Source organism: Coregonus clupeaformis, chromosome 1 (assembly GCF_020615455.1).
Source record: "Coregonus clupeaformis isolate EN_2021a chromosome 1, ASM2061545v1, whole genome shotgun sequence".
Classification (NCBI taxonomy): Eukaryota; Metazoa; Chordata; class Actinopteri; order Salmoniformes; family Salmonidae; genus Coregonus; species Coregonus clupeaformis.
This window is the reverse complement of record NC_059192.1, coordinates 90,714,827-90,740,609: the sequence shown is the minus strand read 5'-3', so window position 1 is coordinate 90,740,609 and position 25,783 is coordinate 90,714,827. Positions and strand designations below refer to the sequence as shown.

Here is a 25,783-nt window from a genome sequence, read left to right as displayed (position 1 = left end):
ATGGTATAGGCAGGCATAAGCTACGGACAACGAACACAAATGCATTTTGTCGATGGCAATTTGAATGCACAGAGATACCGTGACAAGATCCTGAGGTCCATTGTCGTGCCATTCATCCACCGCCATCACCTCATGTTTCAGCATGATAATGCACAGCCCCATGTTGCAATGATCTGTACACAACTCCTGGAAGCTGAAAATGTCCCAGTTCTTCAATAGCCTGCATACTCACCAGACATGTCACCCATTGAGCATGTTTGGGATGCTCTGTATCCACGTGTATGACAGCGTGTTCCAGTTCCCGCCAACATCCAGCAACTTCGCACAGCCATTGAAGAGGCGTGGGACAACATTCCACAGGCCTCAATCAAGTCTGATCAACTCTATGTGAAGGAGATGTTGCGCTGCATGAGGCAAACGGTGGTCACATCAGATACTGGTTTTCTGATCCACACCCCTACCTTTTAATTAAAGGTATATGTGACTAACAGATGCACATCTGTATTCCCAGTCATGTGAAATCCATAGATTAGGGCCTAATGAATTTATTTCAATTGACTTATTTCCTCATATGAACTGTAACCCAGTAAAATCTGAAATTGTTGCAATGTCGCGTTGATATTTTTTCTGTTCAGTGTATTATTCTATGTAAAGTGTTAACCAATAATATTATTGACTTACATTTGCTTTGCCTATCACAGAGGGCCGCAGCTCGCGTGTCACAGAGGCGGATGGTCCCCTTGCTACTGCTGTATACAAATACATTACACTGGTGTGGGTGGCACTCTGCAGCAGTGATGACTTCTGTCAGCTCCTCCATATTGGCAGGCTTAATGTCTACAATGTCTGGGGGGTGGGGGGGCACGATCAAGGAACAAGAGCACCAAGACATGGGCATAGACACAAACAGGTAGACATACTCACAGATACACACAGGTAGACATACTCACAGATACACACAGGTAGACATACTCACAGATACACACAGGTAGACATACTCACAGATACACACAGGTAGACATACTCACAGATACACACAGGTAGACATACTCACAGATACACACAGGTAGACATACTCACAGATACACACAGGTAGACATACTCACAGATACACACAGGTAGACATACTCACAGATACACACAGGTAGACATACTCACAGATACACACAGGTAGACATACTCACAGATACACACAGGTAGACATACTCACAGATACACACAGGTAGACATACTCACAGATACACACAGGTAGACATACTCACAGATACACACAGGTAGACATACTCACAGATACACACAGGTAGACATACTCACAGATACACACAGGTAGACATACTCACAGATACACACAGGTAGACACGTGTGCACGCTGGCAGGCACAAACAAATGTTCAAATTGTTTTAAAAAAAATACATTTTCCGTATTTTTCGGATTAAAAAGGATACTAAAACTTCTATCTGTAATTTCTAAGTGCCATAGGTTTACCCTAAGATCATCTGCTGAAAGGTACGTTTCATGATCACTATTTACTGAAATGGAATTAATGTGATATGTGTGTGCGTTAGCGAATATCCTCCTTGGGCTAGCCTCCACCATCAGGTCCATGGGCAGCAACACAGGCACCTAGAAGAAAACATACTTTATTATGAAGATATACTACGTTTTAAAACTGTGCAGTTCACTCATTTTTTTTGAAGTTGAGAAAGAAATGTATTAGTGACGGGGGGGAAAAAGTTAGTTACATATCTCATTATTATTTTGGCCGATATTACAGTGGGGAAAAAAAGTATTTAGTCAGCCACCAATTGTGCATGTTCTCCCACTTAAAAAGATGAGAGAGGCCTGTAATTTTCATCAACTATGACAGACAAAATGAGGAAAAAAATCCAGAAAATCACATTGTAGGATTTTTAATGAATTTATTTGCAGATTATGGTGGAAAATAAGTATTTGGTCAATAACAAAAGTTTCTCAATACTTTGTTATATACCCTTTGTTGGCAATGACACAGGTCAAACGTTTTCTGTAAGTCTTCACAAGGTTTTCACACACTGTTGCTGGTATTTTGGCCCATTCCTCCATGCAGATCTCCTCTAGAGCAGTGATGTTTTGGGGCTGTCGCTGGGCAACACGGACTTTCAACTCCCTCCAAAGATTTTCTATAGGGTTGAGATCTGGAGACTGGCTAGGCCACTCCAGGACCTTGAAATGCTTCTTACGAAGCCACTCCTTCGTTGCCCGGGCGGTGTGTTTGGGATCATTGTCATGCTGAAAGACCCAGCCATGTTTCATCTTCAATGCCCTTGCTGATGGAAGGAGGTTTTCACTCAAAATCTCATGATACATGGCCCCATTCTTTCCTTTACACGGATCAGTCGTCCTGGTCCTTTTGCAGAAAAACAGCCCCAAAGCATGATGTTTCCACCCCCATGCTTCACAGTAGGTATGGTGTTCTTTCCTCCAAACACGACGAGTTGAGTTTTTACCAAAAAGTTCTATTTTGGTTTCATCTGACCATATGACATTCTCCCAATCCTCTTCTGGATCATCCAAATGCACTCTAGCAAACTTCAGACGGGCCTGGACATGTACTGGCTTAAGCAGGGGGCCAGGTCTGGCACTGCAGGATTTGAGTCCCTGGCGGCGTAGTGTGTTACTGATGGTAGGCTTTGTTACTTTGGTCCCAGCTCTCTGCAGGTCATTCACTAGGTCCCCCCGTGTGGTTCTGGGATTTTTGCTCACCGTTCTTGTGATCATTTTGACCCCACGGGGTGAGATCTTGCGTGGAGCCCCAGATCGAGGGAGATTATCAGTGGTCTTGTATGTCTTCCATTTCCTAATAATTGCTCCCACAGTTGATTTCTTCAAACCAAGCTGCTTACCTATTGCATATTCAGTCTTCCCAGCCTGGTGCAGGTCTACAATTTTGTTTCTGGTGTCCTTTGACAACTCTTTGGTCTTGGCCATAGTGGAGTTTGGAGTGTGACTGTTTGAGGTTGTGGACAGGTGTCTTTTATACTGATAACAAGTTCAAACAGGTGCCATTAATACAGGTAACGAGTGGAGGACAGAGGAGCCTCTTAAAGAAGAAGTTACAGGTCTGTGAGAGCCAGAAATCTTGCTTGTTTGTAGGTGACCAAATACTTATTTTCAACCATAATTTGCAAATAAATTCATTAAAAAATCCTACAATGTGATATTCTGGAGAAAAAAACATATCAATTTGTCTGTCATAGTTGACGTGTACCTATGATGAAAATTACAGGCCTCTCATCTTTTTAAGTGGGAGAACTTGCACAATTGGGGGCTGACTAAATACTTTTTTTCCCCCACTTTAACTCAATCTATATTTGTAAAAAATAATATATATATACACACACACACACATTTTTTTGCTAGATAGCGTTAGCTAGCGCTAGTTGGCTGTACCTGCGCTAAAACTACTGGATTTTGCTTGTTCTCAATCTTCTTTTAAAAATAGTGAGCCAATATGTTTTCAGCACTTTTATTTCCATGACCGACTCTCTTTTCCCTCTGCAACAGACTGAGTGGACAAAACCAGAGGAACACCTGCTCTTTCCATGACAGACTGAGCAGGTGAAACCAGGAGAAAGCTATGATCCCTTATTGATGTCACTTGTTAAATCCACTTAATCAGTGTAGATGAAGGGGAGGAGATGGATTAAAGAAGGATTTTTAAGCCTTGAGACAATTGAGACATGGATTGCGTATGTGTGCCATTCAGAAGGTGACTGGGCAAAACAAAAGATTAAAGTGCTTTTGAACGGGGTATGGTAGCAGGCACCAGGCGCACCGGTTTGAGTCAAGAACTGCAACGCTGCTGGGTTTTTCACGCTCAACAGTCTCCCGTGTGTATCAAGAATGGTCCACCACCCAAAGGACATCCAAGCCAACTTGACACAACTGTGGGAAGCATTGGAGTCAACATGGGCCAACATCACTGTGGAACGCTTTCGACACCTTGTCATCCATGCCCCCCCAAAAATGGAGGCTGTCCTGAGGTCAAAAGAGGTTGAAACTCAATATTATGATGGTGTTCCTAATGTTTTGTACACTGAGTGTATCGTGATCAATACTGTATGTTTGGAACACCAAATCGCAATAAACTCGCAGTATTGAATCAAATTACATATCTTTTTTTATTTGATTTTATTCAACCCATATTTTACCAGGTACCTAAGTATGGTGATAATATCGTATCGTGAGGTCCCTGGCAATTCCCAGCCCTAACATGTAGTAGCAATGGGGAGATGGGACCCCCTTTTTAAACAAAGGCCATCAAAACTGCTTTCAAAAGTGTTATTCCCCCAATTGCAGATTTATTTATTTTAAATTGACCGCATGTTTCTCCCCCTGTGGCTTCTCGCAACTTGAATGCGCCTCCAGAGGAATATGTATTTATTGCATAGAACGCACAATGGCAGGTTGACTAGGTAAACGTAAACTACAGTTGAAGTCGGAAGTTTACATACACCTTTGCCAAATACATTTAAACTCAGTTTTTCACAATCCCTGACATTTAATTCTAGTAAAAATTCCCTGTCTTAGGTCAGTTAGGATCACCACTTCATTTTAAGAATGTGAAAATGTCAGAATAATAGTAGAGAGAATGATTTATTTCAGCTTTTATTTATTTCACCACATTCCCAGTGGGTCAGAAGTTTACATACACTCAATTAGTATTTGGTTGCATTGCCTTTAAATTGTTTAACTTGGGTCAAACGGTTCGGGTAGCCTTCCACAAGCTTCCCACAATAAGTTGGTGAATTTTGGCCCATTCCTCCTGACAAGAGCTGGTGTAACCGAGTCAGGTTTGTAGGCCTCCTTGCTCGCACACGCTTTTTCAGTTCTGCCCACAAATGTATATAGGATTGAGGTCAGGGCTTTGTGATGGCCACTCCAATACTTTGACTTTGTTGTCCTTAAGCCATTTTGCCACAACTTTGGAAGTATGCTTGGGGTAATTGTCCATTTGGAAGACCCATTTGCGACCAAGCTTTCACTTCCTGACTGATGTCTTGAGATGTTGCTTCAATATATCCACATAATTTTCCTTCCTCATGATGCCATCTATTTTGTGAAGTGCACCAGTCCCTCCTGCAGCAAAGCACCCCCACAGCATGATGCTGCCACCCCCGTGTTTCACGGTTGGGATGGTGTTCTTCGGCTTGCAAGCATCCCCCTTTTTCCTCCAAACATAACAATGGTCATTATGGCCAAACAGTTCTATTTTTGTTTAATCAGACCAGAGGACATTTCTCCAAAAAGTACGATCATTGTCTCCATGTGCAGTTGCAAACCGTAGTCTGGCTTTTTTATGGTGGTTTTGGAGCAGTGGCTTCTTCCTTGCTGAGCGCCCTTTCAGGTTATGTCGATATAGGACTTGTTTTACTGTAGATATAGATACTTTTGTACCTGTTTCCTCCAGCATCTTCACAAGGTCCTTTGCTGTTGTTCTGGGATCTCTAGGAGACAGAACGTGTCTCCTTCCTGAGCGGTATGACGGCTGCATGGTCCCGTGGTGTTTATACTTGCGTACTATTGTTTGTACAGATGAACGTGGTACCTTCAGGCGTTTGGAAATTGCTCCCAAGGATGAACCAGACTTGTGGAGGTCTACAATTTTTTTTCTGAGGTCTTGGCTGATTTCTTTTGATTTTCCCATGATGTCAAGCAAAGAGGCACTGAGTTTGAAGGTAGGCCTTGAAATACATCCACAGGTACACCTCCAATTGACTCAAATGATGTCAATTAGCCTATCAGAAGCTTCTAAAGCCATGACATAATTTTCTGGAATTGTCTAAGCTGTTTAAAGGCACAGTCAATTTAGTGTATGTAAACTTCTGACTCACTGGAATTGTGATACAGTGAATTATAAGTGAAATAATCTGTCTTTAAACAATTGTTGGAAAAATGACTTGTGTCATGCACAAAGTAGATGTCCTAACCGACTTGCCAAAACTATAGTTTGTTAACAAGAAATTTGTGGAGTGGTTGAAAATCGAGTTAATGACTCCAACCTAAGTGTATGTAAACTTCCGACTTCAACTGTATATTACTATGGGGTTGTCTGATTTGACCAGGTAAATGTAAACGATATCACTATGGGGTTGTCTGAGTTGACTAGGTAAATGTAATCTATATCACTATGGGGTTGTCTGAGTTGCTGTTCATTACCAGTCTTGTTGGCAGAGGAAAAGTGAATGTAGAGTGTTCTAGAATCTTGAAAGTGAGCCTTGGCAGAAATATTATTTAATGTTCCATATTTTATGGGGTGTGACGTCAACAATTTAGCAGTGGCAGCGATTTATTAAAATATGTATATAAAATATGTATTAAACTAAGGGATCCCAGTTTGGTCCGTGTTGGGTTCGGCCTGCGGCACGGCGGGGTGTGGAAGGAATCAAGGGATGCGAGTGCTTTCTGAAAGCACTGTATATTATATACTTTTAAAATGTCTATTTTGTACTAACAAATAATATCAATCATATGTCAATCATATAATCAGGTAATCAATCATACGTGAGATGGATCAGAAGGGATGACATAATCACTGTTTAAAAAAGGCACAGACACACTGGTCTCCCACTTGTCTCCCGAGTGGCGCAGTGGTCTAAGGCACTGCACCGGCAGGGATGTAGCTCAGTTGGTAGAGCATGGTGTTTGCAACGCCAGGGTTGTGGGTTTGATTCCCACGGGGGGCCAGTATGTAAAAATAATGTATGCACTCACAAACTGTAAGTCGCTCTGGAGAAGAGCGTCTGCTAAATGACGTAAATGTAAATGTATCGTTTGCCGGCCAAGAGTACTTGGCACGGCTAACAACCCCTAAAAACACACTGTGCCTAACGAACGGCAGATGAATATCAGACCGTCATTCGGTGCGATGTGTTTTTCACTCCAAAACACTTTGTGTGGTTTAGATTTCCCTGGAACGGGATCATTCAAAAACTATTACCAAGTAAACGGTGATGAACGAGAGGAGACATTACCCGTAATGATGTGATTCTAAAAGGATCTCTCAGTCTTCCATCCTCGTCTTTCAAGTTGTAGCCCTCTGCTCTTTTGTCCCTTTCACTGATTTTCCATAGCTTGATGGTTTTGTCTGTGGGTGAAAATGGCAAATGTCAAGTGTTAGCACAGATTTACAGTCACCTTGGCCTTCAAGTCTGTAAAAAAGACTATAGAGAGTTCAATATTCAGTGCACACAACATATGCATTTCTTTGGAATGTCTGTGGTGCTGAAGCATCGTCACCCTGACCTAATGGAATGAGAAATATGAAAAGAGCCAGCCTGTGACTTACCGTTTGTTGAGAGCAGGGAGTGTGCAGCGTTTTGTTGGGGTAACCATCTTATTTTGTTGATTTTCTCCTCGATTTCTAAACTTTTCAAATAGTCAAACTCCGGTTCATGGCTTTGGAAAGTGCTGTACACATTGTACTCTCCTCTGGAGTGAGGGCGGTTTTTACTCTGAAATAAACAAAAACCATTCATTCATTATTAGTAGGCCTATATTGTTTGCTACATTAAGTCGAATCCGACTTCATGTTGTTTTCAAGGTGTGTTTTAGTCTTAAAACGTTGTTTTGTCTGTTGATTTAAGGCTATTTGATAGTTAACTGACCTCTTGTTCCCGTTGGAATATGACGACTCGACCTCCCTTGTCTCCTGTTGCTAGTAGTTCTCCAGAATAGTTAAACTCAACCGTTGAGATGATGTCGGCTGAGAGAGACAACAAACAAGGTCATGAGTTGCATAGCATTTTATGCAGGCCGTTGTTGCATATGTAAAATAATACTAAACAAGAATAAAGAGACACAATCACACAGTCAGGTCTAGATCACAAAACATAAACATGATCAGTATCATTGATGACCAGTCTGATGTAGCAGTGGGCTTTTCAATCATATTATAAGGGGCGGGGCCTAATGGACATTCCCCTCTCAGTATAGGCCTGAACCCCATCAGTCAGACGTCATCCTGTACTGTCCAACCCACTGCAACACCACTAGCAGCTCACTGGGGGACTAATGGCAAGACAAAACAACCCACTGCAACACCACTAGCAGCTCACTGGGGGACTAATGGCAAGACAAAACAACCCACTGCAACACCACTAGCAGCTCACTGGGGGACTAATGGCAAGACAAAACAACCCACTGCAACACCACTAGCAGCTCACTGGGGGACTAATGGCAAGACAAAACAACCCACTGCAACACTAGCAGCTCACTGGGGGACTAATGGCAAGACAAAACAACCCACTGCAACACCACTAGCAGCTCACTGGGGGACTAATGGCAAGACAAAACAACCCACTGCAACACTAGCAGCTCACTGGGGGACTAATGGCAAGACAAAACAACCCACTGCAACACCACTAGCAGCTCACTGGGGGACTAATGGCAAGACAAAACAACCCACTGCAACACCACTAGCAGCTCACTGGGGGACTAATGGCAAGACAAAACAACCCACTGCAACAACACTAGCAGCTCACTGGGGGACTAATGGCAAGACAAAACAACCCACTGCAACACCACTAGCAGCTCACTGGGGGACTAATGGCAAGACAAAACAACCCACTGCAACACCACCAGCAGCTCACTGGGGGACTAATGGCAAGACAAAACAACCCACTGCAACACTAGCAGCTCACTGGGGGACTAATGGCAAGACAAAACAACCCACTGCAACACCACTAGCAGCTCACTGGGGGACTAATGGCAAGACAAAACAACCCACTGCAACACTAGCAGCTCACTGGGGGACTAATGGCAAGACAAAACAACCCACTGCAACACCACTAGCAGCTCACTGGGGGACTAATGGCAAGACAAAACAACCCACTGCAACACCACTAGCAGCTCACTGGGGGACTAATGGCAAGACAAAACAACCCACTGCAACACTAGCAGCTCACTGGGGGACTAATGGCAAGACAAAACAACCCACTGCAACAACACTAGCAGCTCACTGGGGGACTAATGGCAAGACAAAACAACCCGCTGCAACACCACCAGCAGCTCACTGGGGGACTAATGGCAAGACAAAACAACCCGCTGCAACACACCAGCAGCTCACTGGGGGACTAATGGCAAGACAAAACAACCCACTGCAACACCTAGCAGCTCACTGGGGGACTAATGGCAAGACAAAACAACCCGCTGCAACACCACCAGCAGCTCACTGGGGGACTAATGGCAAGACAAAACAACCCACTGCAACACTAGCAGCTCACTGGGGGACTAATGGCAAGACAAAACCACCCACTGCAACAACACCAGCAGCTCACTGGGGGACTAATGGCAAGACAAAACAACCCACTGCAACACCACTAGCAGCTCACTGGGGGACTAATGGCAAGACAAAACAACCCACTGCAACAACACTAGCAGCTCACTGGGGGACTAATGGCAAGACAAAACAACCCACTGCAACACCACTAGCAGCTCACTGGGGGACTAATGGCAAGACAAAACAACCCACTGCAACACTAGCAGCTCACTGGGGGACTAATGGCAAGACAAAACAACCCACTGCAACACCACCAGCAGCTCACTGGGGGACTAATGGCAAGACAAAACAACCCACTGCAACACTAGCAGCTCACTGGGGGACTAATGGCAAGACAAAACCACCCACTGCAACAACACCAGCAGCTCACTGGGGGACTAATGGCAAGACAAAACAACCCACTGTAACACCACTAGCAGCTCACTGGGGGACTAATGGCAAGACAAAACAACCCACTGCAACACCACTAGCAGCTCACTGGGGGACTAATGGCAAGACAAAACAACCCACTGCAACACTAGCAGCTCACTGGGGGACTAATGGCAAGACAAAACAACCCACTGCAACACCACTAGCAGCTCACTGGGGGACTAATGGCAAGACAAAACAACCCACTGCAACACTAGCAGCTCACTGGGGGACTAATGGCAAGACAAAACAACCCACTGCAACACCACTAGCAGCTCACTGGGGGACTAATGGCAAGACAAAACAACCCACTGCAACACCACTAGCAGCTCACTGGGGGACTAATGGCAAGACAAAACAACCCACTGCAACACCACCAGCATCTCACTGGGGGACTAATGGCAAGACAAAACAACCCACTGTAACACCACTAGCAGCTCACTGGGGGACTAATGGCAAGACAAAACAACCCACTGCAACACCACTAGCAGCTCACTGGGGGACTAATGGCAAGACAAAACAACCCACTGCAACACCACCAGCAGCTCACTGGGGGACTAATGGCAAGACAAAACAACCCACTGCAACAACACCAGCAGCTCACTGGGGGACTAATGGCAAGACAAAACAACCCACTGTAACAACACTAGCAGCTCACTGGGGGACTAATGGCAAGACAAAACAACCCACTGCAACAACACTAGCAGCTCACTGGGGGACTAATGGCAAGACAAAACAACCCACTGCAACACCAGCAGCTCACTGGGGGACTAATGGCAAGACAAAACAACCCACTGCAACACCACTAGCAGCTCACTGGGGGACTAATGGCAAGACAAAACAACCCACTGCAACACCACCAGCAGCTCACTGGGGGACTAATGGCAAGACAAAACAACCCACTGCAACACCAGCAGCTCACTGGGGGACTAATGGCAAGACAAAACAACCCACTGCAACACCACTAGCAGCTCACTGGGGGACTAATGGCAAGACAAAACAACCCACTGCAACACCATAGCAGCTCACTGGGGGACTAATGGCAAGACAAAACAACCCACTGCAACACCACTAGCAGCTCACTGGGGGACTAATGGCAAGACAAAACAACCCACTGCAACACCACTAGCAGCTCACTGGGGGACTAATGGCAAGACAAAACAACCCACTGCAACACCACTAGCAGCTCACTGGGGGACTAATGGCAAGACAAAACAACCCACTGCAACACCACTAGCAGCTCACTGGGGGACTAATGGCAAGACAAAACAACCCACTGCAACACCATACGCAGCTCACTGGGGGACTAATGGCAAGACAAAACAACCCACTGTAACACCACTAGCAGCTCACTGGGGGACTAATGGCAAGACAAAACAACCCACTGCAACACCACTAGCAGCTCACTTGGGGACTAATTGCAAGACAAAACAACCCACTGCAACAACACCAGCAGCTCACTGGGGGACTAATGGCAAGACAAAACAACCCACTGTAACACCACTAGCAGCTCACTGGGGGACTAATGGCAAGACAAAACAACCCACTGCAACAACACTAGCAGCTCACTGGGGGACTAATGGCAAGACAAAACAACCCACTGCAACACCACTAGCAGCTCACTGGGGGACTAATGGCAAGACAAAACAACCCACTGCAACACTAGCAGCTCACTGGGGGACTAATGGCAAGACAAAACAACCCACTGCAACCCTAGCAGCTCACTGGGGGACTAATGGCAAGACAAAACAACCCACTGTAACACCACCAGCTCACTGGGGGACTAATGGCAAGACAAAACAACCCACTGTAACAACACTAGCAGCTCACTGGGGGACTAATGGCAAGACAAAACAACCCACTGCAACACCAGCAGCTCACTGGGGGACTAATGGCAAGACAAAACAACCCACTGTAACACCACTAGCAGCTCACTGGGGGACTAATGGCAAGACAAAACAACCCACTGTAACAACACTAGCAGCTCACTGGGGGACTAATGGCAAGACAAAACAACCCACTGCAACACCAGCAGCTCACTGGGGGACTAATGGCAAGACAAAACAACCCACTGTAACACCACTAGCAGCTCACTGGGGGACTAATGGCAAGACAAAACAACCCACTGCAACACCACCAGCAGCTCACTGGGGGACTAATGGCAAGACAAAACAACCCACTGCAACACTAGCAGCTCACTGGGGGACTAATGGCAAGACAAAACAACCCACTGTAACACCACTAGCAGCTCACTGGGGAACTAATGGCAAGACAAAACAACCCACTGCAACACTAGCAGCTCACTGGGGGACTAATGGCAAGACAAAACAACCCACTGCAACACCACTAGCAGCTCACTGGGGGACTAATGGCAAGACAAAACAACCCACTGCAACACCACCAGCAGCTCACTGGGGGACTAATGGCAAGACAAAACAACCCACTGCAACACTAGCAGCTCACTGGGGGACTAATGGCAAGACAAAACAACCCACTGCAACACTAGCAGCTCACTGGGGGACTAATGGCAAGACAAAACAACCCACTGTAACAACACTAGCAGCTCACTGGGGGACTAATGGCAAGACAAAACAACCCACTGCAACAACACTAGCAGCTCACTGGGGGACTAGGCCTCATGGCAAGACAAAACAACCATGAGCCATGCTAGTCTCCGTCTGATAGACCCTTAATATGCTTGATAGAAGAAGTAGGCTAGCTAGGCTGTATCTGATGTTCTGAAGTGCATTGCCAAAGATTTAAGGCCCTCCTCTTGGCCGCAGAGGCAACATTTTGCTCTTTTAAAGCTAATTTCCTGCAATTCTACACATTTTGCCATGGTTTATGCTGATCTTATAATATCCGAGTGATTCCCCCCCCCAAAAAAAAACATTAATGGCATTTAAAAATCGTAGATTCTGACTGTAGTTTTTATTGGTGATTGTTAGTTCTCAAAGATGATCTTAAAAAAAAAAAATGTATGTACAGTGCCTTCGGAAAGTATTCACACCCCTTGACTTTTTCCACATTTTGTTATGTTACAGCCTTATTCTAAAATTGATTAAATATAACATTTATCAGCAATCTACACAATACCCCATAATCAAAGAGAAAACAGGTTTAGAAATTTTTGCAAAGGTATTAGAAATAAAAAAACCTGAAATACCTTATTTATGTAAGTATTCAGACCCTTTGCTATGAGACTCGAAATTGAGCTCAGGAGCGTCCTGTTTCTATTGATCATTACATTTACATCATTTAGCAGACGCTCTTATCCAGAGTAACTTACAAATTGGTGCATTCACCTTATGATAGCCAGTGGGACAACCACTTTACAATGTATATATTTTTTTAGAGTATATTTTTAATTTTCATTTGTTTTATATATATATTATTCTTTTTTATTTTATTTTTGTGGGGGTGGGGTAGAAGGATTACTTTTATACTATCCCAGGTATTCCTTAAAGAGGTAGGGTTTCAAGTGTCTCTGGAAGGTGGTCAATGACTCCGCTGTCCTGGCGTCGTGAGGGAGCTTGTTCCACCATTGGGGTGCCAGAGCAGCGAACAGTTTCATCCTTGAGATCATCCTTGAGATGTTTCTACAACTTGATTGGAGTCCACGTGGTAAATTCAATTAATTGGACATGATTTGGAAAGGCACACACCAATCTATATAAGGTCCCACATTTGACAGTGCATGTCAGAGCAAAAGCCAAGCCACGAGGTCGAATGTCAGTAGAACTCCGAGACAGGATTATGTTGAGGCACAGATCTGGGGAAGGGTACCAAAAAATGTCTGCAGCATTGAAAGTCCCCAAGAACACAGTGGCCTCCATCATTCTTAAATGGGCCACATCCTGACTGATGGCAGCCCATTCTTGCATAATCAATGCTTGGAGTTTGTGTGTTTTTGTTTGTCCACCCGCCTCTTGAGGATTGACCACAAGTTCTCAATGGGATTAAGGTCTGGGGAGTTTCCTGGCCATGGACCCAAAATGTCGATGTTTTTTCCCAGAGCCACTTAGTTATCACTTTTGCCTTATGGCAAGGTGCTCCATCATGCTGGAAAAGGCATTGTTCGTCACCAAACTGTTCTTGGATGGTTGGGAGAAGTTGCTCTCGGAGGATGTGTTGGTACCATTCTTTATTCATGGCTGTGTTCTTAGGCAAAATTGTGAGTGAGCCCACTCCCTTGGCTGAGAAGCAACCCCACACATGAATGGTCTCAGGATGCTTTACTGTTGGCATGACACAGGACTGATGGTAGCGCTCACCTTGTCTTCTCCAGACAAGCTTTTTTTCCCCGGATGCCCCAAACAATCGAAAAGGGGATTCATCAGAGAAAATGACTTTACCCCAGTCCTCAGCAGTCCAATCTCTGTACCTTTTGCAGAATATCAGTCTGTCCCTGGTGTTTTTCCTGGAGAGAAGTGGCTTCCTTGCTGCCCTTCTTGTCACCAGGCCATCCTCCAAAATTCTTCACCTCATTGTGCGTGCAGATGCACTCACATCTGCCTGCTGCCATTCCTGAGCAAGCTCTGCACTGGTGGTGCCCCGATCCCGCAGCTGAATCAACTTTAGGAGACAGTCCTGGCGCTTGCTGGACTTTCTTGGGCGCCCTGAAGCCTTCTTCACAACAATTGAACCTCTCTCCTTGAAGTTCTTGATGATCCGATAAATGGTTGATTTAGGTGCAATCTTACTAGCAGCAATATCCTTGCCTGTGAAGCCCTTATTGTGCAAAGCAATGATGACGGCACGTGTTTCCTTGCAGGTAACCATGGTTAACAGAGGAAGAACAATGATTTCAAGCACCACCCTCCTTTTAAAGCTTCCAGTCTGTTATTCTAACTCAAATCTGCATGACAGAGTGATCTCCAGCCTTGTCCTCGTCAACACTCTCAGCTGTGTTAACGAGAGAATCACTGACATGATGTCAGCTGGTCCTTTTGTGGCAGGGCTGAAATGCAGTGGAAATTAAGTTCATTTTCATGGCAAAGAGGGACTTTGCAATTAATTGCAATTCATCTGATCACTCTTCATAACATTCTGGAGTATATGCAAATTGCCATCATAACTTTTGACCACGACTGTACAAAACTATGTGGACACCCCTTCAAATGAGTGGATTCGGCTATTTTAGCCACACCCGTTACTGACAGGTGTATAACATAGAGCAAAAAGCCATGCAATCACCATAGACAAACATTGGCAGTAGAACGGCACGTACTGAAGAGCTTAGTGACTTTCAACGTGGCACCGTCATAGGATGCCACCTACAAGTCAGTTCGTCAAATTTCTGCCCTGCTAGAGCTGCCCCGGTCAACTGTAAGTGCTGTTATTGTGAAGTGGAAACGTCTAGGCGCAACAACGGCTCAGCCACGAAGTGGTAGGCCACACAAGCTCACAGAATGGGACCGCCCAGTGCTGAAGCGCGTAAAAATTGTCTGTCCTCGGTTGCAACATTCACTACAGAGTTCCAAACTGCTTCTGGAAGCAACGTCAGCACAATAACTGTTTGTCGGGAGCTTCGTGAAATGGATTTCCATGGCCAAGCAGCCGAACACAAGCCTAAGATCACAATGCGCAATGCCAAGCGCCGGCTGGAGTGGTGTAAAGCTCGCCGCCATTGGACTCTGGAGCAGTGGAAACGCGTTCTCTGGAGTGATGAATCACACTTCACCATCTGGCAGTCCGACGGATTAATCTGGGTTTGACGGATGCCAAGAGAATGCTACCTGCCCCAATGCATAGTGCCAACTATGAAGTTTGGTGGAGGAGGAATAATGGTCTGGAGCTGTTTTTCATGGTTCAGGCCCCTTAGTTCCAGTGAAGGGAAATCTTAACGCTACAGCATACAATGACATTCTAGACAATTCTGTGCTTCCAACTTTGCGGCAACAGTTTGGGGAAGGCCCTTTCCTGTTTCAGCATGACAATGCCCCCATGCACAAAGCGAGGTCCATACAGAAATGTTTGGTCGAGATCGGTGTGGAAGAACTAGACTGGCCTCAACAGAGCCCTGATCTCAACCCCATCGAACACCTTTGGGATGAATTGGAACGCCGACTGCGAGCCAGGCCTAATCGCCCAACATTAGTGCCCAACCTCACTAATGCTCTTGTGGCTGAACGGTCCGCCCAGCAATGTTCCAACATCTAGCGGAAAGCCTTCCCAGAAGAGTGGAAACTTATAGCAGCAAAGGGGGGGGGGGACCAACTCCATATTAATGCCCATGATTTTGGAATGAGATGTTCAATGAGCAGGTGTCCTCATACTTTTGGTACCCTTCCCCAGATCTGTGCCTCGACACAATCCTGTCTCGGAGCTCTACGGACAATTCCTTCGACCTCATGGCTTGGTTTTTGCTCTGACATGCACTGTCAACTGTGGAACCTTATATAGACAGGTGGGTGCCTTTCCAAATCATGTCCAATCAATTGAATTTACCACAGGTGGAATCCAATCAAGTTGTAGAAACATCTCAAGGATGATCAATGGAAACAGGATGCACCTGAGCTCAATTTCGAGTCTCATAGCACACGGTCTGAATAGTTATGTAAATAAAGTATCTGTTTTTAATTTTTTATACATTTGCAAAAATGTCTAAAAACTCTATTTTCGCTTTGTCATTATTGGGTATTGTGTGTAGATTGATGATGATTTTTATTTTATTTAATCCATTTTAGAATAAGGCTGTAAAGTAACAAAATGTGGAAAAAGTCAAGGGGTCTGAATACTTTCCAAATGCACTGTATTTACACAGAGTGTAAAAAACATTAAGGACACCTTCCTAATATTGCTCTCCCCCCTTTTTGCCCTCAAAACAGCCTCAATTCGTCAGGTCATGGACTCTACAAGGTGTCAAAAGCGTTCAACAGTGATGTTGGCCCATGTTGACTCCAATGCTTCCCACAGTTGTGTCAAGTTGGCTGGATGTCCTTTGGGTGGTGGTTCATTCTTGATACACACGTGTAACTGTTGAGCGTGAAAAACCCAGCAGCGTTGCAGTTCTTGACACAAACCAGTGCGCCTGGCACCTACTACCATACCTCTTTCAAAAGGCATATTTTGTCTTGCCCATTCACCATCTTAAAAATGGCACACATACACAATTCATGTCTCAATTGTCTCAAGGCTTAAAAATCCTCCTTTCTCCCGGCGGCAAAAATTGTGTGTGTGTGTGCGCGTGTATGTCTCCACTTTGTGTAGCCGTTAGCGATGATGCTAATGATAACCATCTTCTGGTAGATATAGAAAGGCTTTTCCCAAAAACCTTCTCAATTAAAATGTTAATTATAAAGTAGCCTATGCCTACCTGGCAGAATTACATCATGATTATTTGTATCAATCCAGTGGCCATTTGTTTAGAAAACTCTGCAATCACATGAGCGCTACAGATAGATTGCTAACCAAACAACCGTTTCTGGCTGGTGCACACTTGAATTAAAGGGTAACTACACCCAAAAATCTATTTCATATATTTTTTTCCCAGACCTGAAAAGTGCTCTCCTGATGTGGTTTAAGAATCTAATTGTTGTGTTTGTATAAAAATACATTTAAAAAATGTGATTGAGAGGGAAAACCTGAAGAAAAACTTGGAAAAATAAAATGGAGAAAATCGGAATCAGGCAACAAAAAATATATAATATATAACAACACAGCTCTAAACACAACTAATTTACCCTGTCATTCATTCACTTATTTACAGATTAGCCTTTACCAACCAACAGCAGAGGTTACAACCAAGATGACTTACTACAACTATTGGGTGGCAAAACACCTGACCAGCCAATCAAAACAAAACACTCAAACTGTTCCAAAAATGGCACAATTAGGGTTGGGTGGTATGCAGATTTTCATACCGTTTCTGTACCATCCTGGAGTATACGGTATTACCAGGAGGGGATTGATTGTCTCTGCTGTATCCAAGAGGCGTGATGTTGACATCTAGCCACTTAGAAAACCAAATGCAGAGCTGGAGCCCTGAGCTGGATCATTTAAATTAACATCCTACATTTCTTATAATTATACTTAACTTAAAATATAGATTTATTTTCCAAATAGTATTGAAAATCATACTTTCTGTATTTCAAAATATACCGTTCATACCGTATGCTGGGGTATCGCCCAAACCCACAGAGTAAGGGAAAAAAGGATTTGATCCCCTGCTGATTTTGTACGTTTGCCCACTGACAAAGAAATGATCAGTCTATAATGTTAATGGTAGGTTTATTTGAACAGTGAGAGACAGAATAACAACAAAAAAATCCAGAAAATGTCAAAAATGTTATAAATTGATTTGCATTTTAATGAGGGAAATAAGTACAGTGGTGTGAAAAAGTGTTTGCCCCCTTCCTGATTTATTTGTTTGCATGCTTGGTCACACTTAAATGTTTCAGATCATCAAACAAATTTAAATATTAGTCAAAGATAACACAAGTAAACACAAAATGCAGTTTTGAAATGAAGGTTGTTATTATTAAGGGAAAACAAAATCCAAACTCACATGGCCCTGTGTGAAAAAGTGATTGCCCCCTACAACCTAATAACTGGTTGGGCCACCCTTAGCAGCAACAACTGCAATCAAGCATTTGCGATAACTTGCAATGAGTCTTTTACAGCGCTGTGGAGGAATTTTGGCCCACTCATCTTTGCAGAATTGTTGTAATTCAGCCACATTGGAGGGTTTTCGAGCATGAACTGCCTTTTTAAGGTCATGCCACAGCATCTCAATAGGATTCAGGTCAGGACTTTGACTAGGCCACTCCAAAGTCTTCATATTGTTTTTCTTCAGCCATTCAAAGGTGGACTTACTGGTGTGTTTTGGATCATTGTCCTGCTGCAGAACCCAAGTTCGCTTCAGCTTGAGGTCACGAACAGATGGCCGGACATTCTCCTTCAGGATTTTTTGGTAGACAGCTGAATTCATGGTTCCATTTATCACAGCAAGTCTTCCAGGTCCTGAAGCAGCAAAACAGGCCCAGACCATCACACTACCACCACCATATTTTACTGTTGGTATGATGTTCTTTTTCTGAAATGCGGTGTTACTTTTACGCCAGATGTAATGGAACACACACCTTCCAAAAAGTTCAACTTTTGTCTCGTCAGTCCACAGAGTATTTTCCCAAAGGTCTTGGGGATCATCAAGATGTTTTCTGGCAAAAATGAGACGAGCCTTAATGTTCTTTTTGCTCAGCAGTGGTTTTCATCTTGGAACTCTGCCATGCAGGCCATTTATGCCCAGTCTCTTTATGGTGGAGTCATGAACACTGACCTTAACTGAGGCAAGTGAGGCCTGCAGCTCTTTGGATGTTGTTGTGGGGTCTTTTGTGACATCTTGGATGAGTCGTCGCTGCGCTCTTGGGGTAATTTTGGTTGGCCGGCCACTCCTGGGAAGGTTCACCACTGTTCCATGTTTTCGCCATTTGTGGATAAAGGCTCTCACTGTAGTTCGCTGGAGTCCCAAAGCTTTAGAAATGGCTTTATAACCGTTTCCAGACTGATGGATCTCAATTACTTTCTTTCTCATTTGTTCCTGAATTTCTTTGGATCTCGGCATGATGTCTAGCTTTTGAGGATCTTTTGGTCTACTTCACTTTGTCAGGCAGGTCCTATTTAAGTGATTCCTTGATTGAGAACAGGTGTGGCAGTAATCAGGCCTGGGTGTGGCTAGAGGAATTGAACTCAGGTGTGATAAACCACAGTTGTGTTATAACAGGGGGGTCAAACACTTTTTCACACAGGGCCATGTGGGTTTGGATTTTGTTTTCCCTTAATAATAACAACCTTCATTTCAAAACTGCATTTTGTGTTTAATTGTGTTATCTTTGACTAATATTTAAATTTGTTTGATGATCTGAAACATTTAAGTGTGACAAACATGCAAACAAATCAGGAAGGGGGCAAACACCTTTTCACACCACTGTATTTGACCCCCTCTCAATCAGAAAGATTTCTGGCTCCCAGGTGTCTTTTATACAGGCAACGAGCTGAGATTAGGAGCACACTCTTAAAGGGAGTGCTCCTAATATCAGCTTGTTACCTGTATAAAAGACCCCTGTCCACAGAAGCAATCAATCAGATTCCAAATTCTCCACCATGGCCAAGACCAAAGAGCTCTCCAAGGATGTCAGGGACAAGATTGTAGACCTACACAAGGCTGGAATGGGCTACAAGACCATCGCCAAGCAGCTTGGTGAGAAGGTGACAACAGTTGGTGCGATTATTCGCAAATGGAAGAAACACAAAATAACTGTCAATCTCCCTCGGCCTGGGGCTCCATGCGAGATCTCACCTCGTGGAGTTGCAATGATCATGAGAACGGTGAGGAATCAGCCCAGAACTACACGGGAGGATCTTGTCAATGATCTCAAGGCAGCTGGGACCATAGTCACCAAGAAAACAATTGGTGACACACTACGCCGTGAAGGACTGAAATCCTGCAGCGCCCGCAAGGTCCCCCTGCTCAAGAAAGCACATATACATGCCCGTCTGAAGTTTGCCAATGAACATCTGAATGATTCAGAGGAGAACTGGGTGAAAGTGTTGTGGTCAGATGAGACCAAAATTGAGCTCTTTGGCATCAACTCTATTCGCCGTGTTTGGAGGAGGAGGAATGCTGCCTATGACCCCAAGAACACCATCCCCACCGTCAAACATGGAGGTGGAAACATTATGCTTTGGAGATGTTTTTCTGCTAAGGGGACAGGACAACTTCACTGCATCAAAGGGACGATGGACGGGGCCATGTACCGTCAAATCTTGTGTGAGAACCTCCTTCCCTCAGCCATGGCATTGAAAATGGGTACTGGATGGGTATTCCAGCATGACAATGACCCAAAACACACGGCCAAGGCAACAAAGGAGTGGCTCAAGAATAAGCACATTAAGGTCCTGGAATGGCCTAGCCAGTCTCCAAACCTTAATCCCATAGAAAATCTGTGGAGGGAGCTGAAGGTTCGAGTTGCCAAACATCAGCCTCGAAACCATAATGACTTGGAGAAGATCTGCAAAGAGGAGTGGGACAAAATCCCTCCTGAGATGTGTGCAAACCTGGTGGCCAACTACAAGAAACGTCTGACCTCTGTGATTGCCAACAAGGGTATTAAGTCATGTTTTGCAGAGGGGTCAAATACTCATTTCCCTCATTAAAATGCAAATCAATTCATAACATTTTTGACATGCATTTTTCTGGATTTTTGTTGTTGTTATTCTGTCTCTCACTGTTTTAAATAAACCTACCATTAAAATTATAGACTGATCGTTTCTTTGTCAGTGGGCAAACGTACACAATCAGCAGGGGATCAAATATAAATTTCCCCTCACTGTAGAAACAATAAGTAATACCTAGAAGTCTAGAAACACAGTCCTGCCACGAGGGCTTTATTAGCTCTTACTATTGGACAGAGCCATAAAAAGACAAAAGGAGTTGATCGTGGACTACAGGAAACGGAGGGCCGAGCACGCCCCCATCCACAGCGACGTGGCTGTAGTGGAGCGGGTCGACAGCTTCAAGTTCCTCGGTGTCCACATCACTAAGGAATTAACATGGTCCACACACACACTAACACAGTCGTGAAGAAGGCACGACAACGCCTCTTTCCCTTTAGGAGGCTGAAAAGATTTCGCACGGGCCCTCAGATCATCCAAAAGTTATACAGCTGCACCATTGAGAGAATCTTGACTGGCTGCATCACCGCTTGGTACGGCAACTGTTTGGCATTCGACCGTAAGGAACCACAGAGGGTAGTGCGTACGGCCCAGTACATCACTGGGGCCGAGCTCCCTGCCATCCAGGACGTCTATACTAGGCCGTGTCAGAAGAAGGCCCTAAATATTGTTAAAGACTCCAGCCACTCAAGTCATAGACTGTTCTCTCTGCTATCGCGCGGCAAGCAGTACCGATGCACCAAGTCTGGAACCAACAGGACCCTGAACAGCTTCTACCCCAAAGCCACAAGACTGCTAAATAGTTAACCAAATAGCTACCCGGGCTATCTGCATTGACCCCCCCCCTTTACACTAACTCTTTTGAATCGTCACATACGCTGCTGATGCTACTGCTTACCATCTATCCTGATGCCTAGTCACTTTACCCCTACCTATATACACATATCTACCTCAATTACCTCGTACCCCTTCACCTCGACTTGGTAACCTGGTGTTTGTATCTTTCTATTATTTGTTTATTTTTCTCCCTGCATTGTGGGTAAGGGCCCGTAAGCATTTCACCGTTAGTCTACACCTGTTGTTTACCAAGCATGTGACAAATACAATTTGATTTGAAAAAAACACTTGATTGGACAAAATCATGTGAGTGAACACAGTAGTGCCTACTCCATTCATATCCAGTGCAGTCTGTCTAGCTAGCCATTAAGATACGATAAGATGTACTTTGTTGTCCATTAACTTACAGATAACTAATATTTGTCTCTATGCTCACAACACAACCCCCACCCGTGTTTGGGCTGGAAGCAATTGGTCAGCCGCAGTGCAGTGCCCCTGTAGCAATTAAAGAGAGGCCCTAGGACTCTATACCTTGGTTAAAGGACACAGCTGACATCAGGGAAGTGCACCCAGCCATGGAAGATCTAAGCACGGCCTGTACAACAAGACTGCAGCAAGGGAAATCTATTTATTGTCTGTGCTGGTTGAGACTGTATGATGATGCACAGCCAGGGTCGTATTCATTAGGACACAACGTAGCAAAAGCTTTTGCAGAGAATGAAAATTAGGGTTTCTTATTGGACAAGTTGAGGTTGTCTCTCTCTGTTTCAGTCTTCATGCACATGTCTGGCTTGCTCATGAAGAATAGAGAGAGGCTGCAGTATGGATGACTGGGCGAGAGAGATTCAGATGGCCCCTCTGTGCTGCTGGGGGTTCTCTCTCTTTGTGTGCTGCTGGGGGCTCTCTCTCTCTCTGTGTGCTGCTGGGGGCTCTCTCTCTCTGTGTGCTGCTGGGGGCTCTCTCTCTCTGTGTGCTGCTGGGGGCTCTCGCTCGCTCTGTGCTGCTGGGGGGGGCTCGCTCGCTCTGTGCTGCTGGGGGGCGCTCGCTCGCTCTCTGTTGCTGGGGGGCGCTCGCTCGCTCTCTGTTGCTGGGGGGCGCTCGCTCGCTCTCTGTGATGCTGGGCGCTCGCTCGCTCGCTCTCTGTGATGCTGGGCGCTCGCTCGCTCGCTCTCTGTGATGCTGGGCGCTCGCTCGCCTCGCTCTCTGTGATGCTGGGCGCTCGCTCGCTCGCTCTCTGTGATGCTGGGCGCTCGCTCGCTCGCTCTCTGTGATGCTGGGCGCTCGCTCGCTCTCTGTGATGCTGGGCGCTCGCTCGCTCGCTCTCTGTGATGCTGGGCGCTCGCTCGCTCGCTCTCTGTGATGCTGGGCGCTCGCTCGCTCGCTCTCTGTGATGCTGGGCGCTCGCTCGCTCTCTGTGATGCTGGGGGCTCGCTCGCTCTCTGTGATGCTGGGGGCTCGCTCGCTCTCTGTGATGCTGGGGGCTCGCTCGCTCTCTGTGATGCTGGGGGCTCGCTCGCTCTCTGTGATGCTGGGGGCTCGCTCTCTCTCTGTTTTAGCACCACATCTCACAGCCAGGCCACTGGATTATTTATAACAAAGCAGCAGTGAGGAGGAGAGGAGCCGGAAACAACCAGCTGACAGCAGCATCCCTCCTGCCCTTTCTCCTGGGATGCCACAGCAGTGTGCCACCTGCCAGTCCACAACAGATAGACACAGACCAATCCCTTTCTTCAAAAACAGACGATTAATTGTGGTGCAAAATATAATGTCAGTACGACAAGTAGTCCTAGTCCCAAACTACACAACCGAATAGCTTCAGAATCAGTATCACAGTACAGTAGTCCTGTACAGACAAACATACATCTTTCCATTTTGAGAGAGCAAGGTGATTATCTAGTTCCACAGGTTCCCTGACAGTACAGTGAGGAAGGCACCCCTATATGTCTATGAGACACCCTTATTTAAAACAAGATGGACCAGCGTCACCATATCTGTCGGCCTTCACACTGCCAGCCAATAGCAGGCCTTACAGGCCAGATCATAGTGTACCTACATCATCATCAATGCCGTCTTAGATAACAGGGGTGTGCAGGGCAATGTATCCATGATTCTCTTCCACACCAACACTGACAGTTTTTAAGATCTTGCTGAGTTTAACATTTACATTTTAGTCATTTAGCAGACGCGCTTATCCAGAGCGACTTACAGTTAGTGAGTGCATACATTTTTCACAGCTATAGGTATATAACTATATAGTTCAAGCCTATGTTTAGTGACAGATGTAGATAGCAAATATCTGACCTTGTTCTGCCTGGTGAGGAGGGAAGAGAGACTCACTGTTGTTGTTTAGCTAACTATGTGCTTGCAATATCTACATAGCTCAGCCCCCTACACCTTGCTAGCCAAAACAGTCCTTGCAGCTAACTACCTAGCTCCGCTAAATAGCCATAACTGGCTTGCCTAGCTAGTTAGCGAGCTAACAAGTTTTGTATGCTGCTATCTTAGGCACTAGGCTAGTTAGATAGTTAACTAGCAACCATCTGTATTAGCGACGTTGCTAGCTCGGTACCGTTAGCTTGCACAAAACACCCGTGATTAGGTCAATGAATAACATTCCAAATTGACATCTATCTTTTTAAATGGAAACGAGCTCACCTTCAGCCACATCTTCGTCTATGGCTCCCTTCACTTGAGAGAAGCACCATTGGAAATCGTTCCCTCCTCCGACACCTAAAAAACATGACCAATTGAATAAGGTGAATAAATAGCCTGAAAATACTAGCAGGTGTTATAAAAACACAGAGGAATAACTCCCACCTTTAAATGTGTACTTCAACATAGCAACTAGCTAACTATGGAGTTTAATTTGGCACACATCCTCAGAGCTTATCGGTTGCTTGCTAGCCAAGAAACTTGCAATGCTTTTAGGCCGCGCTGATGCCTGAGAACCAGTGGGGCCCCCGCCTACAAAGTTGTCAACCTTACCTGCCATTGCCACTTTCTGCAACAGAACTGGCGTCTTTGGGGGGTCTTCCGATAGTGATTTGAGTTGTAAGGATTGTATTTCAGTGCAGGATATTACAAGGAAACAGTTATTAGACTCGTGAATAAGGGCATACAGAAATGCCCGTGATTTTTTTTCCTATCCAAAATGGCGCACATCGACAGTCGACATGAAACCGTGACGTCATTTAGACGCTTCAAAAGTCTATTAGCGGCTCAAAAGTGCGCCGTTTATGCGCAGCTTCGCAGGGCCTTGGCGAGCTGACAGATACACAGCCGTGGGAAAGTGGACTGTTATCTGTCTGTTTTCCCCCATAATGACCATTCAATGTTTTTTGCTAAACATCATTTTTGTACATACTTAGACAAAGACATTCGACACAATATAAGTCGTAGACATCGAAATCTAAGAGCCTAGGCCATTGGCTGGTGTTTCACAACCATGTTTATACCGGGGAATAGAGCTCGCCAGCTTGTAGTCCTAAAAATCGGACATGAGTTACCGCTGGTTCGTTCAGCCATTCCTATGGGAAAATTAATGGGGAAAGAAAAGGGTTTTGGGATAAATGCCAAAATAAGGTCTGAGGTTAACACAGGCTTTGGAGATCTTATACGTTTTTGTTCTATGAGATAATATCAGTCAGTTAACATGACCTTTATGAATTATGAAGCCTTTATGTGCTTTTTAAAAAAATTCTTAAAAATTCACAAAAAGTGACGTCAGCTGATGAACATTATCTCACAGAACAAAACGTATAAGATCTCCTAAGCCTGTGTTTATCACACTCCTTATTTTGGGTGTTAAACTCCATGAATTGACCCATAGGTTTTGCCCAACAAACCATGGTGGAGTTAATGTCTACAAAAAGACAGCATTACTATTGCTCAGGGACCGGTAAATTATTTTTTTGTAATATTTTTTTTATTTTTATGATTTATTGTTGGATTGTCCTGTAAAGCTCTAAATTCCTGGTGTGCTTGTGTGAACCAGGTTCTAGATCGAGTGCAACTAGTTGAAACTTTAAAGTAAATCATCATTCA

The 25,783-nt window shown here is 44.8% G+C and overlaps 1 protein-coding gene across 2 annotated transcripts in view; it reads right to left on the bottom strand.

The window, feature by feature from the left end:
* ppp2r2d (protein phosphatase 2, regulatory subunit B, delta) overlaps positions 1-24,904 on the bottom strand; it is a 40,684-nt gene extending 15,780 nt beyond the window's left edge. Inside the window, exons 1-7 of one of the 2 annotated variants that reach the window (XM_041893368.2) lie at positions 24,725-24,904; positions 24,395-24,469; positions 7,647-7,744; positions 7,328-7,493; positions 7,014-7,126; positions 1,446-1,623; positions 682-846 (exon numbers count right to left, since the gene is read on the bottom strand). In XM_041893368.2, coding sequence (XP_041749302.1) covers positions 682-846; positions 1,446-1,623; positions 7,014-7,126; positions 7,328-7,493; positions 7,647-7,744; positions 24,395-24,469; positions 24,725-24,731 — 802 coding nt within the window. In that variant the 5' untranslated portion in view covers positions 24,732-24,904. Of the gene's footprint in view, positions 1-681; positions 847-1,445; positions 1,624-7,013; positions 7,127-7,327; positions 7,494-7,646; positions 7,745-24,394; positions 24,470-24,556; positions 24,629-24,724 lie in introns of those variants that run through there. The other variant, XM_041893364.2, reaches the window with a different exon arrangement.
* Between the last annotated feature and the right edge of the window lie 879 nt (positions 24,905-25,783).